This window comes from Vanacampus margaritifer, chromosome 2 (genome assembly GCF_051991255.1).
Source record: "Vanacampus margaritifer isolate UIUO_Vmar chromosome 2, RoL_Vmar_1.0, whole genome shotgun sequence".
Lineage (NCBI taxonomy): Eukaryota > Metazoa > Chordata > Actinopteri > Syngnathiformes > Syngnathidae > Vanacampus > Vanacampus margaritifer.
Window position 1 is genome coordinate 53,740,681 of NC_135433.1, and position 20,220 is coordinate 53,760,900.

At 41.5% G+C, this 20,220-nt stretch overlaps 1 protein-coding gene across 1 annotated transcript in view; it reads left to right on the forward strand.

The window, feature by feature from the left end:
- tanc2a (tetratricopeptide repeat, ankyrin repeat and coiled-coil containing 2a) overlaps positions 1-20,009 on the forward strand; it is a 59,788-nt gene extending 39,779 nt beyond the window's left edge. The window contains exons 6-29 of the mRNA XM_077557590.1: positions 482-799; positions 2,441-2,566; positions 2,646-2,912; positions 3,612-3,739; positions 4,334-4,565; positions 4,650-4,822; positions 4,910-4,990; positions 5,072-5,272; positions 5,374-5,508; positions 6,327-6,523; positions 6,673-6,781; positions 7,255-7,377; positions 8,923-9,060; positions 9,158-9,256; positions 9,598-9,789; positions 10,144-10,237; positions 12,193-12,326; positions 12,432-12,555; positions 12,693-12,868; positions 12,951-13,083; positions 13,847-13,938; positions 14,028-14,162; positions 14,275-14,375; positions 16,481-20,009. Coding sequence (XP_077413716.1) covers positions 482-799; positions 2,441-2,566; positions 2,646-2,912; positions 3,612-3,739; positions 4,334-4,565; positions 4,650-4,822; positions 4,910-4,990; positions 5,072-5,272; positions 5,374-5,508; positions 6,327-6,523; positions 6,673-6,781; positions 7,255-7,377; positions 8,923-9,060; positions 9,158-9,256; positions 9,598-9,789; positions 10,144-10,237; positions 12,193-12,326; positions 12,432-12,555; positions 12,693-12,868; positions 12,951-13,083; positions 13,847-13,938; positions 14,028-14,162; positions 14,275-14,375; positions 16,481-18,104 — 5,132 coding nt within the window. The 3' untranslated portion in view covers positions 18,105-20,009. The remainder of the gene's footprint in view (positions 1-481; positions 800-2,440; positions 2,567-2,645; positions 2,913-3,611; positions 3,740-4,333; positions 4,566-4,649; positions 4,823-4,909; positions 4,991-5,071; positions 5,273-5,373; positions 5,509-6,326; positions 6,524-6,672; positions 6,782-7,254; positions 7,378-8,922; positions 9,061-9,157; positions 9,257-9,597; positions 9,790-10,143; positions 10,238-12,192; positions 12,327-12,431; positions 12,556-12,692; positions 12,869-12,950; positions 13,084-13,846; positions 13,939-14,027; positions 14,163-14,274; positions 14,376-16,480) is intronic.
- The last annotated feature ends 211 nt before the right edge of the window (positions 20,010-20,220 follow it).

Genomic DNA, 20,220 nt, shown 5'->3' on the forward strand with positions numbered 1-20,220 from the left:
GCTAAGCGCGCAATGTGTTAAAAACGAAGCATGTTTGGTATTTAAACACACACTATATGTAATTCTCCTTATTGTGTGTTTAGTTTCATAGTTAACTCCAACTAGAGTGTCAAAAAAAGCTTAAAGGACGCTGAAGGATCGGAGAATCACATTTATTAACTCGGGACTAGCTACAAGCTAAATGGTGCATTCAGGGTCCTCTTACAACGTAGGGAACTTGTGCATGCTCCGCAGCGTTCTGCACATTAATCGTTTTTAATGATTGAGAGAAGCCAAAATCTAATTATGGGCATTACGAAAGGCCTATATACTGTGTTTTAAGTGGTCTGGAACTCACTGGTACGGACTATGGAGCTCCCAGCACTTGCACTGGTGCGTTCCGGCCCAATTAAAACTGCCTTTAGTAAGAATGGAAGTTGTCCAGATGTAGTTTAGAACGAGAACCTCAAAATGTTTAATTACATACTAATTCATTTTTCAGCTACATTGACGAGCTATTCGGCCGAATCAGCAGTAGAGCATGACAACAACACCAAGCACACCAGCGACGGTTACCAAGGCAGCAGCCTCAAAATGAGAAGGGAGGGGGGCCGGCCGGTGGTGGCTTCAACTTCCTCTTCCTGTATGACAGCTACAGGAAGCTCGACCGATGACTACCTCTACAGGGCGGAGGACAACATGGCTTCCACATACAGCCTTAATAAACTCCACCCAGATTGGGGACAAGACTCAAAGCACTTGTCTGGATCAACCCACTCCATCCCACTCTACCTTATGCCTCGCCCCAATTCAGTTGCTGGTAAGATGAATGTGTGAGTGTGAGTGCATGTGTGCATCAGTCCCCCACTGCCCTTCCTGTTAGGAAGGAAATCGATCGTTTCTCTAATTTTGTGAACTCATGAGACAAGAAAGGTTGTAGAGCTCACTTAGATTTCATTTTGTTAAGCTTTACAATATTCTCAATTTGCTATTCACAGACAGATACATAAATCTGCATATTCAAGATAAAAATCCATCTAAAAAACAATCCTGCTAAATAATAAAGTGAAGTGGTTTGGAGGAAATAGGATATAAATCATGGTGCCGACTTTTACTAGTTAGGAAAAGAGACAATGCTCATCTCAAGAGTCGTAAAAACATCCATCCATTCTTTGTATTGCTTATCATGCTCACTAGGGTGTGCTGGAGCCTATCCCAGCTGCTTTTTTGCTAGAGGCAGGGTACACCCTTGATCTGGTCACCAGCCAATCACAGAAATCCTAAACAGCCACTGAAAATGAATGAAGCAGATTTTTTCCTAAATTCACATTGGAATGCAAATTTAACTTGGTTACTGTGATTAACACAGAGAATAGCTGCATTTGAGGATGCAGATTCCCTCCCCACCCCCCATTTTGTTAAAACGTTTTGCCACCAAATGCTAATGCTGCAGAGATTCATGGAGTTAATGGTGAAAAAAAATTCCATCCTCAATTTTCAATGCTTTCTTAACAGTACTCTGGCATTATAAAACCACATGAATGTCTGCTAGTGTCAAAGTTACAAAAGTCATTAACAGAACTCAAAATTGATCTGTATGATCTTTTGGACCACCTGCATGCTGCGGAGCTGCCACAGTACAGAGCGACCAGTTTCAGAGCATAAAGGGCGACATGGTTTTATCTCATCCACCCTTCCCCTTTCTCCATGGCCACTGACTCATGAACGCTCGAGAAGAGCGCTTGGGAAAGGAAGGAAGTAACATGTATGACGTCTCATAACACACACACACATGCACGCACAGGATATGAAGTTAGCACTAACGTTCTCTGTAGTTGTGACTGGATTGACTATTTTCACACATTTGGTGAGTTTTCTTTTTTTGTATACAGCATAACTCAGTCTTTCCAGCATTTTGTAAAGAAAATAACATTTCTTTCAATTAATGTGTGAGCGATTCTTCGCTGTGCTTAGGTTTGCACATTGTGAAAACCTTGTTTGTTGATCTGCTGTTGCATTGCCTTTTATGCGTGTCCTGTTAGTGTATGCAGTGATGAACCGAACCAATTTACCTGTATCTTAGTCACATAATTATTTTGTCATTTGCTATCATCTGTGATGGGATGATAAAAAAAATAGAGAAGCTCCATAATGAATACAAACCCAATACTGTTTAAAGGTGCTGTACATTCAGCATTTTGTGTAATGCTTTTCTTGAAACAAATGGGCTAATGTACTGTATATTGAAAGTTTTTAAAGGAAAATCAAGTACGATAAAGACATAACGCTATTCTTTTTGCCTGTGGAGGCTGCATGTATTACATTTTTCTCCTCCTGTGCATAACAAGTATACTGCTTGGATACTGTTAATGTTAGCACTGCTTAAAAATATTTTACTTACTTACTACTTCATTTAAATATTTTACTTTTGCTCTGTCAAACCAAGTTTGTCTTTGTTCAGCCACTAGTTCTGCTCAACTTGAAGATCTGGCCTACCTTGACGAACAGCAAAGGCCGACTCTTTCCAGGGCATCTCTCAGAATGCCCAGACAAAATTCTGGGAGTCGAAGTCAACAGGAAAAGCGAGGTAAAGACATGAAGCACATTTGGACAATTTTACATGTAGCGTGATACATGTACACAAAACTTTCTTTCCCTCTCTGCAGTTCAGTTGACTCCATATCTCAGCCTGAAGCCCCTACATTTTGAAATTACCGGTCTTTTGTCCGATTGGAGGTTTACTGGAAGGGAGTGGCTCTTCCAGGAAGTCGACATCTGTCTCTCCAGTGATGACCCCTTAATCAATCGAGGGGTGGTGATTGTCGGAAACATGGGCTTTGGCAAGACGGCCGTCATTGCCCGGCTGGTGGCACTAAGTTGCCATGGGAACCGGATGTGGCCGACATCCGCTGGCATCCAGACGCTGCCCAAATGTAAGCAGAAGCAGACCATTTAAAATAACTTTGGTATGTCATTGAATCTAAATACAGTGGAGACTTCCTATTGAGAATAATTACAAGTTAAATCACAAAAACCTCGTTAGCTGGCTAATCTTTGAAAAAAAAAAGTTGTCTATTACGTGTAAATATAGTTCGATCACTGTTGGTAATTAGTCATTGAAACATTATTTATCACCTACCACATATTTGATACTTTAAGTGAGGTGCAAGTCACCTGGCATAGACAACACACATTATTATACATCATTTTTTCTTCACCTCTTTTAGGGATTCATAGTCATCCTAATAGGTAAAAGTATGTGCTGGTGTGCATGAAACATTTGGGGTTGATGTTAGGTTGTGAGGGGAAGTATAAAATAGAGAATCTGCTGTAGACATCGTAGACCAGAAGCAGCTTGGCGTGGATTTTCGACTAAAGACCCCCAATGCGTTATTCCACCCGCAAAAACAACCTCATATTCCAAACAGCTGAGTCATCATGCAAAACGAACTGAATCAGCCAGCTTTGTAACCAACAACTAGACGCACTGCCAAACCAGTCGCCAGAAAGGCCCATGATATAGTGGAAAATCAAACAGCAACGCAATGAGATAGAGTTATTGTTAAGTAGCAGCTATGGTTGCGGGGATGTTTTTATATGTGTACTTAACATGAAGTCTACTTCTATTTCAGACGCGGAATCTTTCTCCCATGGTTCACTGGGACGAGGAGGAGCAAATGAAGGAGGAGGGGGTAGCTGCCCAGGCACTCCAGAGATCAAGAGGAGACAGCAGGAGGCGATGCTGCGGCTTGCGGGACAGGTAGCGACACTACTTTATAGAATCGACATCGAATCTGCGCATTTTAAGATGTATGTTTTAAAACTAGATTGCTGAGCAAGCAGTTTTGAAACAAACCTCCCTGCTCAGTTATGGACATTTTCCAGCCATCATTTCCTAACTGCCTGTGAGACCACAGACGCTTTCATATCCGAGCAGCTGTCAACCATGACGTTCAAGTCAAGACTCCCTTTTTATAGCATCACACCCCGGAAACCTTTATTTGACATGTGGCCCGAGACCTGTTCAATAACATTGAGGGCTGCGATTTATGAGCTGTCGGCCTACTGCTGACAGTATGATACATATCTTTTGGCAAGCTTTGAGCAAGCAATAACAGCATCTGCAGTCAGTTGAAGAAGGTCTACAGTCATTGATACTTCCACAAAAAAACACACACATAAAGACAATTAACACACCTTTACGTGGACAAAATAACAACTGTCCATACACTACGATTTCCTTCTCTATTGCAGGCCTACTTTCAGAGTAGTGTGCATATTTTCCATACACGCTACAAAAAATATATAATCAGAATCATTTCAGTGCAAATGTTATCCCTGTCTGTCTTTGCAGGTGGTTTCCTATCATTTCTGTCAGGCTGATAACTGTCACACGTGTCTGGTGCCGGAGTTCGTCCACAACATGGCGGCGATGTTAACCGAAGCGCCTCAGCTGTCAGCGTATCGAGAACTGCTGCATCGATCACCGCAACTTCAGAGCTCACTCAGTCTGCGATCCTGCATCCAAGACCCCAGCTCAGCCCTCCACAAAGGAATTCTAGAACCACTGGATGCTCTGTACAGGGGTAAAATGTGACTCTGCTGCATTTTTTTTCTCTATGACAAATACAAGCAAATAAATGTTGTGATTCTACTTTGTTCTTCTCCAGAGAGGAAGTTGCATGTGGAGGGGGTGGGGATCATTTTACTAATTGATGGGCTAAATGAGGCAGAGTTCCATCGGCCAGACTACGGCGACACACTGACCTCGTTTTTGTCCCGCAACATTCACAAATTCCCTTCATGGTTAAAGATCATTGCCACTGTCAGGACCAATCAACAGGTAGGTAGTTCAGTTCATCGAGCCACATGGATGCTTTTCCAATTCACGAAATGGAACTTATTAACTCTTTCTCTTATCCCCAATCAGGATATCACTCGCTCTTTACCTTTTCACCGCATCTGTTTAGACAGGATGGAGGAAAACAGTTCCATAGATCAAGACTTGCAGGTAACACAGATTAATTGACTGCATTTGTGGTCTGTATATCTGTTATCCTCATATGCTGTTTAACCAACGGTCTTTTTTTAGGGTTACCTGATGCAACGAATCCACAGCAGCCCTGAGATTCAGAGCAATGTGTCGCTAAGCAATGGTCGCCTCGACAACATGGCACTGACCAAGCTAATAAGCCATCTGAAGACTCTAAGCAAAGGCTCATACCTCTACCTGAAACTGACCCTGGACTTGATAGAGGGAGGATCCCTGGTCCTCAAGAGTTCCAGCTTCAAGGTGTGCAAGGGGGAGGGGAAAAGAAGACAAGTCTATATTTGAATTATTCAACATTTTGCATACTGTTTTATAAAGCAGCTCGTGTTTGTCTTGTTGTTCAGGTGGTTCCAGTAAGCCTCGCGGAGGTCTACCTGCTGCAACTAAACATGCGGTTTCCCACACAGTCGTCTTTTTTGAGAGTTATACCACTGCTAAATGTAGCTGTGGCAACACTGCACCCGTTGACCGACCAACAGGTACACACAATCAATAACTGGAATCTCATTTCATTCAATATTCTACAGTTATGCAAACAGTAACAGCTCTAATACTCACTAAAAATGTATTTTTAAGTCTTACTGGGGCTTTGTGGCAATCCTTCCTTAGCCTGTCAAGCCACACACACTTTTAATCATCAAGTTTTCCCCCGCAACAACGACATAATTTACTACTGTCTCTCTTCGGCTAGTAACCATGTTGGATTTTTACTCCGTCTCCGCAAAATAAATAAAAGACTTCAACGAGTTTCTTTTCTGATGTCACGTCTGCTCTTTGCTCATTGGTTCAGTCCACTGTCTGTTAGTTAGCTCAGGTTTGCCCTGCCTCAGAAATGCGACTGATAGGGCGGTTGACCAGGCTAATCCATCCTGCCACTGTGATACATTTTTATTCATAAAGCAACCACGTATGAAATGCAAGCCTTTCTTAGTTGTGATTATATGTGTTTGCATCACATTAAGGCTATGACTTCTACCAACCTCAATTCCAATGAAGCTGGGACGTTGTGTAATATGTAAATAAAAGCAAAAATGCATATTCAATTAAATTCACTACAAAGACAAGATCTTTAATGTTCAAACTGACAAGCTGTGGTGGGGGTTTCAGATATTCGCTTATTTTGAATTTGATTAAATATTTAAACATCAAAACAAAATATTTGCAAATTATTGTATTCTGTTTTTATTTACATTTTAGACATCGTCCTACCTTCATTAGAAATAGGGTTTGACTAACTGTTTTAACCCTGAATAGTAGTACACATGTAAAATAACTTGATCTTCCCCTTCATTGTCAGCTTTTTGAGGTGATTAATGCCGGCACGCTGACTGGTGGGGCGATGCAGTGGTCCGAGTTCATGCAGCGTCTGGAGCAGCTGTTGCCTTTCCTCCTGCAGCGGGCTGATGGGACGAGGATGCTAAACCACACCTCATTCAGGGAATGGCTTGTGTGGAGGGAGGAAGGGCAGGACGACAGGTTCCTCTGTGACCCCAGGTACTTTGATAAGCATTGACAAGGAAAGCAGGATAATAATGAATTGGATTTCTGAGTGCGTTTATCCTTTACTTGAAACTGTTCATGCGGAACTGGATCACCCAAAATAATGCAGAATGCTCACGACAGTGTGGATTGTTTTGCTTCAGGAGTGGTCACACACTGCTGGCTTTCTGGCTCAGCAGACAGGGAGGGAAGTTGAACCGACAGCAGACCCTTGAGCTGGGTCATCACATCTTAAAAGCTCACATCTACAAGGTAAGCTACCATAGTCCTGAAGTTGCTTGCTGTGATTGATGATTCATGAAGGAAATCTTTTCAAATGATATGGTTAGAAATAGTATACTGGTACCAGTGTCCATTTGGTGCCGGCTCCTATTTCACGCAGTGTGAAAAGTTTGCCGGTCCACGCAAAATCTGCACTTCCATGGACCAGGCTCCTGGCGGGGAAAACCACTGAACTAGTTTACATATTTTGGAAACTGATGGTGACATTCTGGTATTACTCCATAATAGTGAAAGTGGAAGACTAACAAAATAATTAACTCCATCATTACAGTTCTTCACGCTTAATATTGACTTATTCACTGCCAGCCCAGTTAAAATGTATTTTTGACATCTATAGCCGTCAATGGCCCTGAATGAGTTAAAATTGACCCTGCATAATAATTGTCGCCATCCTGCTGTGATCCATAGTTGCGTGTTTTTGCGGATTTCTTTGTCACTTATAGGGCTTAAGCAAGAAGCTTGGGATTTCCTCCTCAATTCTGCAGGGCCTGTGGATGTCTTACAGTACAGAGAGCTTGAACCATGCTCTCTCATCATTGCGAAACCTTTACACCCCCAACATCAAGGTAAATATTGTGCATACTTCACTGTATATCGGTGTTTTCTAAAAAATAAAAAATCTTGAATCAAGACTTATACAAATCTCCAAGCACACCACCAAGAATGTCACAAAAAATATGATCTTCTCTCAATTTACTCTAAAGTACGCGTGCAGTGTAAAATCTGGCCTTGTTCAGTTGAACACTAAGCTATTGTTCTTTTGTATGAATGGCAACAGATGGATACACAGGTTAATTGGACCTTCTGTCATCCTGTGGAAGAGCATTTGTTCTGCCTGTCACTATTAGTCACTGACATAGATAGATGAACAGATGCTCTATATAGCCACTTAAGAAACTCTAAAGTTTGGGGATTTTCATAACTAATGTACAAGAAGCAGTCTTGTAATTTTGGCTTTAAATTTATTCCAAATGTTCTTGATGGGATTTTGGTCAGGTCACTGAGCAAGTCAGTCAGTTATTTATACTAGGATCGTGAAAGTGGTTTGCCTCGGCTACTGGCTGAAAGTGTTGAAGATTAGAATACTGTGGGCTGAACCCATTAAAGGTTTGCGCGGTGCTTGCTGGTATAAATGGAGCAATTCGGGAGCATCTAATCCACAAAGCACAATAAGACGCAGATGGTCATATGCATCACTAACTGTGTAGCCAATCAAAATGCATATTGTTGTGAGGGTGGGATTTGCGCCTATTTAAATGAGGAAATATGCATATATATGGTGCAGAAATTGCCCACCTCTATGCAAATGAGGCTCATTGATAAACAGCGTCTAATTCACTACAGCGCTAATTGCCACATGCCGTTTGAGCGACACACATAACGTTTACTGGAAGCTGGTGTAAACTTGGTCAGTGGAAGCAGCAGCGATTGGTTCACGGAGAAAAGATCGTCATGGCAGACAAAGCCACCCGCCTCCCTATTGACAATTCCAAACATCAATCAGCAATTGTGATATTTACGCAATGCGAACGCTTCCTTTACACGGTAACAACAACCGCCATATTGTATTGCCTTTGCCTGTGACTAACATACAAACCAGGCATATTGTTACTGTAGTCAAACGACATTTCAATGATCAAAAGTCCAAACAGATTTTTCCCTTTGTTAGCATTGGTTTTAGCACGAGCAGTTGCAGTCCACAGACAAGAGAAATTTATTGGTCTGTTTTAACAGATGCAACAGTTTGAAAGTGCGCTATCGACACCCACAGGACTTGACTGGAACAGCAACAACTTTTGTTTTGAGTTTAGGTCAAGAATCAGGCTGGGGTCATTGCTTATATGTAATAAAAGTTTACAATACAGTTTATGGTTTTCACAGTCATACCAGCCCTCTGAGGGAAGCTGTAACTATGATGTGGCCTGTGACAGAAACCACTTCCACAACCATCATAGAGTTAACATTATTGATAATCAAACACAATCTATCTCAATTGAAAAACAGATATTATTCTCTAATTTGTATTTGATTAAAATGTGATACCTAACTAATCCACCTGTTGTGCATTCATCTCAAAGAGGCAGAATGTAATTACCTCTTTTCCTATGCAGGTGAGCAGATTGCTGATTATGAGCGGGGCTGATGTGGATTATCGGAGCGGTGTCCTCAATAACGCCCCCCTGCTATGTGTCCACGCTCATTTGGGCCATAGTGATGCCGTAGCCCTTTTACTTGACCATGGAGCTCAGGTATAAAAACAAACAATACAACTAAAATTGCAAATACTGATTAGACATAGAATTTAACCTGGGTTAAAGCTTAAAATCTTGTAAACAATTTGTCTAGGTGGATATTCAGTCACAAGATGGATTGACTGCACTCGGATTTGCTGCTTCTGCTGGACATCTGGAAGTTATCACCCTGCTTTGTCATTATAAAGCCAAGGTAATATTTGCCTAACAGTTGATCAACATCTCAACCAGTTGTTATTTGTCACTCCCAGTTGAAGTTTACTATAAAACTCACACATAAAACAAAATAAGTTAGCACTGAATATTTAATAAACACCAAATATTCAACCATATCATGTAATTTCGTCCAACAAAATTTGCTTAGTTTAATGCTAACATCCATTGCAAAAGGTGGAACTATTACACATTTAATGTGAAACATTAAAACTTTAAAATCTGTAAAGTAGTGACAGGCACAAATCACTGTAGCCTAATGCTAAACTGGATTGTTGGTCAAGAATGTTCCTGTCAAAATGTGTGTCTGTGTATGCTCAGGTTGGTCACGTTGACAGCTCAGGTCGGTGTGTTGGTGTGCATGCAGCTCAGCGAGGCCACCTTCACGTGCTTCGTTCCCTTCTCAAGCATACTGACTGGAGCTGCACCGCCTGCTGCGGCCAGAGGGCGGTGAGCAGGAGGCAGGCGCTGCAGCAAGCGCTGACGGCAGCAGCCAGCATGGGCCACACAGAGGTGCACATACATACATATAGTCATATACACGTGTTGAGACGTTGCTCCTCAATAGGGTAGTGGATGAGCTAGGACAGGCTTGTCAAGCTTTTTACACAAAGTACCGCCTGGAAAAATATATTTAGCTCTCATGACCATGGACAAGAGGTGTGGTACACTTCGGCCTGCCAGCCAATCACAGGGCAAATATTATAATCATACTATTATGTTAATATTGACAAGGGTGCTGTCACTATGTCAATCCATGTGTACATTCCTAAGGATGTGGATCCTACTAAAGAAAAGTGAGATTTAAGACGTATTGTGAATAATATTTTCAGTAGAATTTACATCTTTTGTGTATTTTGTGTGTAGATTGTGTCTTATCTCCTGGATCCTCCAGAGGACGATGATAAAGAAGAGGAGAGACCTGGCATCAACACACCTGACAGTCTGTGGGGAGAGACAGGTACAGCAATTATGTTGTGTAAAATGATACTCTGTTAAACATTAAATATAATGTTGTGTACCATAATGTTACAAAAATAAAATGTGACAAAGCTCACAGGATTATCAACCATATCATACTGCAGCTTGGCTGTTTTAATATTGCTAATACAAGTGACATGGTAGTTATCAGCCCCGCTTCCACCATCTGAATTTGGAATCATTCTGTTATCAAGTTGTAAAGTGTAACAAAATAATAGCCGCAGTTTTGGCACACGTACTACAAACTGTTTTGTTTCTTGTTTATGTTAGTATGCTCCAACTCCATTATTAAAAGCGCCATCTCTGATGAGAACACTCACAGCCAAGATTCTATTCTAGTCTAATTATGCAAATGAAGTTGGTTTAGTTTAATCCTTGCCAGTTTAGAGGGACTTTATTGCTTAATCCTTTGCACACAATCCTTTTGTTTTCATTTTACTACTCTTTTATTGGATGTATACACTGTTGTGGAGATGTGTTTCTACAAAATGAAAAGTGCCCACTACAATGTGTGTACAATAGATACTGTAGTTTATATCAGCAAATTTCTGCTAATTTATAACCTGAAGACATAGCATTACATTTTTATAATTTTATTAATAGCATGGTTTATGATACCATTGATGAGTAACAGATTTAATATTATTCTGAATCATAGAAAGGAAATGCTGGAAAATAAAAGGTGAAGACATCACTGAGTACATTGTTGAATACAGTGTATGTTAGATAATTCATGCAAATTATTTTGTATGTTTGCATCAACTACCATTCATTCTGACCATTATTTGTTATGCATCATTTGTTATATGGTCTATGTCATAGCACTTTAAGCATGTTACTTTAAGCATAGTCTGCATGTGAGGCCACTCAAGCCATTACAAATAATTAGCATTAATTTCTGGTGTATCTGCATATTAATTTCTGAAATATCTGCATATTATGGATTTGTTGAAAATCATACCTAGAAATGGATTAAAAACTGGCCCAAAGCACAAATGTATGTTTGTTTTTGAAAAACCATTAATATTTTTCCACAGCTATCAGTCAAGTAATTAACTGAACTAATTAGATATGACATAATATGAATATTTTGTAAATTGACAGATAATTCCATTAAAACAGTTCTTATCACACTTTTTGGTGCTCGGGGCTTTATAATACTCATACAGTTTACTATGTTGTTATTTTATTGCTTTGATGCAACAGGAATTGCATATCTTTAAAAAAAAAAAATCCATATTTTTTTCGATCGATTTCACACTGATTAACTTTAAATTTGAGTCTAAAAAAAAACAACGAATAATTGCAAATTAATTTGCGGACATGCTTGTGGACCTGGGCGGTCTGGGGACCCCAGTTTGTGAAGTGTGGCCATAAATAATTAAAAAAAGAAAATAATACTTTTATTTTATTTTATAATTATTGCTCTGAATTCCAATTTTATAATAGATCTACCGAAACATATTACAGCACAGGTACATATTAATACACTCATTTAGGGAAAGGGAATATCCGCCAACATTTTAGATTTTGTAATACAGTGTCGGTTTACTAACTTTCATTCACCCAAGTATTAAATCAGATACATTTGAAATCATTTGTTCCATTTAAGATTATGCTTATCAATAACTAAATAAATAGTTCAAAAGTGATTGTACATTGTCATTATATAAATGTAGGTTTGAAAGGAGATCAATGAGAAGAAACTGGCAATATGTCATGTGTACCAATACACAATGAGTGACTATTGGGTGATTTGTGTTAAACTTGTGGTTAATGGAGATTATGCTAAATGATTACGTTTCCTTTCATAAGGCCAAATATTAACATATTTATCAAATTTCCTGTATTCCTGGTGAGTTTCCAACTTAGATAAACCCTAATTGCATCTACAGGATCTATTTGCAAATTGATTCTCACATCTTGTCTCTGTAGCTCTGACAGCAGCAGCAGGAGGTGGCAGGTTGTCAGTCTGCAAGCTGTTGTTGGATCAAGGTGCTGCTCTGGAGCAAGGCAGCAGACGAAGTGTCTTACCGCTGTTCTGTGCGGTCAGGCGGGGCCACTGGGAGGTAGAAGCAGCACAACACACACACTCAAACAAAGGAGTGTGGATGTTTTTTTTGTGTTTTTTTTTAATGTCTTCTTCCTCTTAATCTGTCTCCTCTCTGTGTCAGGTTGTGGAGTTGTTATTGAATCATGGGGCGCAGGTGAACATGGTGGACCAGCAGGGCCGTACTGCCTTGATGACAGCAGCCTCAGAAGGTCACATGACCACCGCCAAATTGCTGTTGGATCACGGTAAAGGAAAACTCACCTTACTGTAGTGGGGAATAAAAGAACACACCAAACCGTCACACTGGTCAAAACTTCCATTTTAACACTATACGTCCTAAATACTGCTCTTCATTTGGATACATATGGTGTGATGCTTTCAGGTGCGTCCCTGGATCAGGCTGACAAGGAAGGCCTAACAGCGCTGAGCTGGGCATGCTTGAAAGGTCAACTCCCATTGGTTAGAGAGCTGGTGGCCAGAGGTGCAGCCACAACACATAGTGACCGCAGTGGCCGCACGCCCTTGGATCTGGCTGCATTCCGCGGTGATCCTGAAGTGGTCAGTCAAATAGATCATTAATTGCTCATATTTGAAAAAACACGCATACTCAAGTTTGCCTGTGCTTCGTGGCGGTCGTCAGGTGAAGCATCTGGTTGATCACGGTGCATCTGTGGAACATGTTGACTCCAGCGGGATGCGACCGCTGGATCGAGCGGTCGGATGCAGAAACACTTCGGCTGTTATTGCTCTACTCAAAAAGGGAGCCAAAATAGGTACGTCATATTTGTGCGTTTTTTCCATGAATTTATTATAGACACAATTAGGGGTGTCAGGCGATAACATTTTTAATCGTAATTAATCGCATGGCTTTAACAGTTAACTAATGATTAACCGCAAATTTTATATCTGTTCTAAATTTACAATAAAATGTACAATATAATAATAATGAGTTTTCTTACTCTTGTTAACATAAAAATGGGGGGAAAAAATTAACTAATAGAAATAAGGGGGCATCTTTTAGTCATTGATACAGTAATTTCATAATAATTCATAAAATTGAGTTAAAATTAAAAAGATGTACTGTAACTGTAAAAAAACGAGTGTGATATTGATTTGTGTTGAGGTAATTTTTCTGCCAGTAGATAGCATAATAGTATTTGTAAGACATTTGTGACAGCTCAGTGCATTTTTCTTTTCATATTAAGAGATATCTAATCTTTAACATGAAGTAACTTTAAAATTGTAAAATACAACTTGACCCCAGTCTACAAATATATGCATTATTATTACATTTATTACTACAAAATTTTGACTGGATGTGTGTCTGCTGCGTTGCGACTGGAATTCCTCCAGTACAGGCTTTCCAAGTAAGGGGCGGTAATTTAAAAACAATTAGGGGCATTAAAGGAACTTTAAATTAACTCAAAATGAACACACTCATTTTGACACCCCTAGTGACAATGTTGACAACACAAAAAAGCCCATTTAGCAGATTAGTGTATAGACAAACGTGCCCCTCTCCATCCATTTGTGCAGGACCAGCAACCTGGGCCATGGCTACATCCAAACCAGACATTTTAATGGTTCTTATCAGTAAATTAGTCCAAGACGGCGACAAACTGTACAAGGTAAGAAACCAGCTTGATTCAACACGAGAATATACATGAGTTGTCTTTTGTAAATATAAAGAATTGTATGCGTGTTCATGTGTGTGTAGCAAGGTAAAGTGAGAGAAGCTGCTCATTCCTATCAGTCTGCACTCCAGAAGTTTCCAGTGGACGAGCTCAAGACGTTCAGACAGTTGAGAGTGTGTGTGCTCCTCAACCTGTCACGTTGTCGCCGCAAGATGAATGTGAGTCGCTCGTTCTCTCCTTCTTTGCGTAAACACTTGCTGAACACACGCGCACACTTTCACAATGCTTTGCCCTCGTCGTTTGATCTCCAAGGTATATTTTTGCCTGCAGGATTTTGGCCTTGCTGAAGAATTTGCTAGCAGGGCTTTGGAGCTAAAAGCCAAATCTTATGAGGCCTTCTACGCCAGAGCGCGTGCCAAACGCAGTCGCAGGTAAACACAACCCCGTAGGACATAAGTTCTTTAGAGCCTGTTCCTGTTTCATTTATGTAAGAATCCCACACAAGTGTTTTAAAATGGATTCAGCTTCATACAAACTGATTTAAAAGGAAGTAAAGTTAAAAATAGCTTTTATTTATATGCACAAGCATTGAGAATCTCACACATTCCAAATCACGGCTTTAAAAACAAACCTAAAATATTATTATTCGTTTACAGAAAGTAAAATAAAATAAAGGTTAGTTAACAAAAAAATAATAATAATTGTATAACATTGAGAGCTGCTTTCACATATGTGTTGCATTAAGTCAACTTGTGGAACCTGCCAATTAGTTTAACAGGCCATTTCACAAAAAATCTGGACTTGTTGAACTTGGAGATGCCTATTTGAAAGTAGTCCCATTGCTTAAAAATCTATTTGCCATAGCCCACATTTACCAACTGGCCTAAAGAGAAATAGGGCAACATTTTGTGGACTGATGAACCAAAATTGTTCTTTTTACGGCTAGCCACTGCCGACAATTGTCAGATGTCAGACGAAACACTGCAACCAAGCCACAGCTGCATTTTGGAATAGTGTAACAATCGGCAGTGTGGCACCACGCCAAGGGGTGGCGCTTCCTTGTTTTTGTGTGCATGTGTAGCACTTCTTCGTTTTCGGCGGCGAATGTTTTTTTGATGCTGTGGAGTCCTACAATTATTGTAACTCGTGGTGATGCCGAGCCCATTTGTATTCTTTGGTCTTAAAGTGAATCAGTGGACTGCCAATCCTTTTGTTACTCTCCCGTTTTTTTTGCTGACCCACTGCGCCATCCATGGCTGTTTGTCCCGCGCGCGTTACAATAGGCATCTTGTTGTGGGCTGTTGCCGACGTTTCAAGGCTAGGAATAGCGCGCAGTGACATGCTCAGATACCATTGTATGCAGCGTTTTTCATTTGATTGTTTACTGCAAGGTGCTGGGCCTGTTTATCGCATACCAGGGATCAGTAAGAATTCGTCAGAATACTTTACGACGTTATGTTTTCTTATGCCGATCAACGTCATGCCTAACCAAAATAAACTAAATAACTAAAACTAAGAGGAAAAACATGTTTGTAAATTAAAGGGATTCTTGACTCATTGAGCCATTTCAGCAGTAAAAAGCTAATTTAAAAAAGTTGATAATTTGTCCACAATAAATTTAATAGCTTTTTTCCACTTGCTGTCAATTGAATTACCTCACCTGTGCTGAGGAAGTAAGTTAAGGACCAATCATGGCTCATCTGTTTTCTGGGTTTGGTCAGCAAACTGAGCCTTGATTGGTCGTTACCTACCTACTTCCTCAGCACAGGTGATGCCATCTTCAGTCAGCAGACAGCAAGTGGAAAAAATAATGTGTGTGTGTGTGTGTGTGTGTGTGTGTGTGTGTGTGTGTGTGTGCGTGTGTGTGTGTGTGTGTGTGTGTGTGTGTGTGTGTGTGTGTGTGTGTGTGTGTGTGTGTGCGCGCGTGTGTGTGCGTGTGTGTGTGTGTGTGTGTGTGTGTCTTGTCTGTCTGTCTGTCACTAGCTAGCCAGAGCGGTATATAGAGAGAGTTTGGCCAGCAGTTGATCAATCAGAGCGTCACATGAGAAATGTCACATGAGATATGGACGCCATCTTGTTACCCTGCTGAAGCCGAGTTGGCCAAACTCTCTCTAAATATGTCTCTGTAGCTAGCTAGCTACCGACTAGTGAGCTACAGTTTGCTATTCTGGCTGGCTGGCTACACAGAGGCCACACTAAGAAATGGGAAGAAACATTTGACCGTAGTTAAGCTGGTCAAATTCATTCAACATGGATGTGAAGCCATTTTTCAGAAACAGTGGTTATATCAACTCTTTGTTTGGCACGTATGTTAAAGAAAAAGAGGAAATAGGTATTTGTTTCCAGCCTCATATTCCTTTGAAGTCATTTTCTGTTAATGAACAACTTGATTAGATTTGATTTGGAAGTGAATGAGCAATGTTCCCAAATTATTGGCATGAAAGCTCCACTGTTGAGGTAACAAACAAAAAAATCGGTCTAATATGAGTGATTCATTTTTTTTGTCATCATTTCTTGACCATTTCTCCAAATGTAGGCAGTTTCATGCAGCCCTAGAAGATCTTCTGGAAGCCAGCCGCCTGTGTCCTTCCAACCGGGAGATTCAACGGCTGATATCTCGGGTCAAGGAGGAGTGTCGACAGCATGCGCAGCAACAAGACTCTTGCGCTCCCTCAACGTTCCACGTTTGTCAAGGAAACTTCTCAAACAATGATGCAAGGGATTCAGAGTACTTGCAGGTTCACGCCAATGAGGCGTTTGATGACGAGAATGAAGAAGATAGAAATCAGTGGAAAGGAGATTCTACCGCTCATAATATCTATGGCCGTCCAGGCGTGCAGTTGCCTTCTTCCCTCTCCCCAACTCATCATGTGCGTCGCCCCCAATCGAGTCCCACCCATTCACCCTCTTCCTCCCCCTCTCATGCGGCACCCTCTTCCTCCTCCTATCACTGTTTCAGCCCTCCGACCTCCCCACGGCAGAATCTGCAGCCCACCAGCCCGATCTCGGAGCGCAAGTTGTTACCCGCTCACCATGCAGACCAGAACCAGCACCACCATCAGTCGAGGTCTTTTCAGAACCAAAACCAGTGGCTGCAGCCAGCCAACGTCCAGCTTGTCCGAATGGGTCAACCCAGTTCAGCAGTTCACTCGAGCGTGGTTTTGGGTAGTTCCGGCTACTCCCAGTTTGCACAGCTGCCACAAGAACTTGCAGAACTTGGGGAGGGGATTTGCCCAAACCCCTTTGATATGAATCCCAGCCAGCAGGCACATGCAGGTCTGAGTTGCGGTGCTTTGTATCTTCAAGAGAGCCCAGATGTTGACCCGCTTTACCAGTCGAAACCCACACCCGCCTACGCGGCGGGGATGAGTCGCTTTGGCCAGCCCCGTCAGTACAGCCGCAACCAATCCAAAGCTGCCTATTATCCCATGGAGGTGACTGAAATAGCAAAAGCTCCAGCGGATGATCATCAGTACCATCACCAGGCGGCCCTGCGACACCACTCGACCTCCCCCGCCCTCCCCCACAGACCTGTCATCCACTCCCAGAGCACCAACGTCTGCTTCTCCACGAGCAGTGGCAGCCTGGCCAGCGGGCAGCAGGCCAACCGGGGACCCAGTTTCAGGACGTCGGCCTCCACGCAGCTCGTGGACTTACCTTTTAAAGGAGAGGCCATTGGTCACCTCGATGATCTGCTGCTCAACTCCTCGCCCCAGTCGGAGTGCGTGGTTGGAGGCGGGGCTTATCCCGGAGAGGCCGTTCGTTCGTCAAGGAACACGCCGTACATGGGTCTTAATGACAAGTCTGCAAGGGTCCACCAACAATATCAGCAGCAAGCCCCGCCCTCATCCTCATCTAGCCTCAGCCCCTCTCGATCGTGGGCCGTGTCTTCGGTGGACACCATCGTCACGTCGCCCGGGAAACCAGCCAACGAGCTGAGCCAATCGCAGCAGGCCTTCTCCATCGCATATCACAACCGCAGCAACAACAACGGCCACTATGACAAGCAGCTACCTTACTACGATGTGTTGCCGGGCAACAATCCTCAAGTTGCCGGTTACATTGACGTGAAGCTCACGCGGACGTTGCCGGTCAATAGAAAGATGTGTCCCACCTCTCCTGTCAAAGCCAAAAGACCCTTTGTGGAGTCTAATGTATAGAGAAGACAAAGAAGAGGAACAGTTGACCTTATTTGTATGCCAATATAAGAAAAGGGTAAGACGATAATTGCTAACCGTTGAATGGTATCCAGGGTGCTTCATCGTTGATGTAGTTAAGAAGTGCACATTGCAAGATCAGAATTGTACCTCATTGGTGAGATAGTGGGATGTCGTCCAAGCACAAAAGAGGAGCAGGAACGTCTAAGGTGGATTTATGTCCTCCGTGACTTCCTCCAGACTTAGTAGCAACTTGACACCTTCACCGAAGAGCTGCACAAGCACTTAACCCGCTCCCCCATAGAAATATGATGAAAAACCACTACATGGTTGTATGGAAAGCCGCTCCAGCATCTTTTGATATCCTTACACAGTAAATTCTGTAGAGTAAATTTGTCTATATTTAGAGTTGGACCAAATAGACTCAGTTTTAAAGTAGGCTAATATTTATACTTGGAAGAGAGTAAAATAAAGAATGGGGGGAATAAAAGTCACTCAAGGGTTGAGGAACAAACAACGACCTTCAGCTTGGGAGACTACCACACTACCATCTGACCTATGTCCCTCCTACTGTTTGCTTATCTCCAAGAGGAGATAGTAAAAAAATAGTTTTTGGTCTCTTGAGTTAGCTGACACGAGCGATATACTGTACGAATACACAGCAAGAACAGCGTGGCTCGGAGTAGATTGACTCTCTCCCAAGCTGAAGGTTGTAAGTTCGTTCCTCAACCCTTAAGTGACTTTTATTTTATTTTTTCAATTTTTTTATTATACTCTCTCCCAAGTGTAAATATTACTCTAAAACTGAGTCTATTTGGTGCCACTCCAAATAGTGTCAAATTTACTCTCCAGAATTTATTGTTTATTAGTGCGCTGAATTGTCCATGTACTAGTATGACAATTGAGCGCACTAGTATAATGCCTAGCAATTGCCCAAACTGTTTTGTGTGCTAGCGCGCCTTGATGATTGATGCCGGTCAGAGTGAGCCAGTCCCAAACCACAATTTGAGAGACTACGCTGTCGTCACATGACAATGGTATTTATCTTCTTCTTTTTTAAGTTGTTTGTCTTGGAATGTGTACATTTTTTGTCCTTGTTTTAAGAAAGAAAAGAAGTCTTAAAAAGAAGATGTATATAATTTTGTCTGCATTGACCATCCTGCAACAAAAAAAAGTGTCTCTTCTAAAACTACTTCATTTAAGTTTATTTGCAAAATTTCACACCACATGGATGTCAATTGTTATGCATATATTAGGACCACATCGAAAAGACCAAAAAATAAAAGTACAATTGAGAGAATAAAATTGGTATTTCAGGATCAGTCACTATAGTATGGTTATTCCAAAAGTAAAATATATGTTAGTTTCAGTTCAGCAACTGCTATCGCCATGGAAATATAGCCAACATACCCCTTTCACTCATGTTCCTTAGTGGTTGTAGCCGAGCATTTGGCCCACCTCCAAGGCCAAAGAACACATATTTGACGAAATTTTAGCACAAGTAGCCATCAAGTGAGTATTGAAAATCGTCTTTAAGAGATTCACGCATTTCTTCTCGATGGCGTTTTGCCTGTGCAGGGTCACAGGCACAACTTGTTTTAGTTCCTTGCTTTAAAGTTTTGTGAGTTTTGTGAACATGAATGTTTGTACATTTCATTTTGTATGTTTCTGAAAAACAAGACTTCTGACCTCTCACCGTGCAGTTGCTGTCACGGTTTGCAATGCTGCAACACATTCGGCAGCCGTGATTTTGACCACTTGGAATTTTAAAATAGCCACTTGATTGGATGTATTAAATTGTCATTAAACGTCATTGACAACTCGCTGTGGTGTCTTAGTCTGTAGACTGCGAGACTGAATCAGAATGTAAGTGTCAATCGGAATAAAGATGAATGAAATAATACTGTATGTAGCCAATACCTCTCTGTTTATGGGTGTGTTACGATTGAGAGAATATGTGAGGAGGATGATGTGTCTCGATTTTACAACACTGCTATTAGCATCTTTTCATTCTAATGCACAATATAAAACTGGAACGATGACAGGAAAAGGTAGAGAGCTGGTTGACATGATGCAGAGGAGCAAGATGGACATACTGTGTGTTCAGGAGACCAGGTGG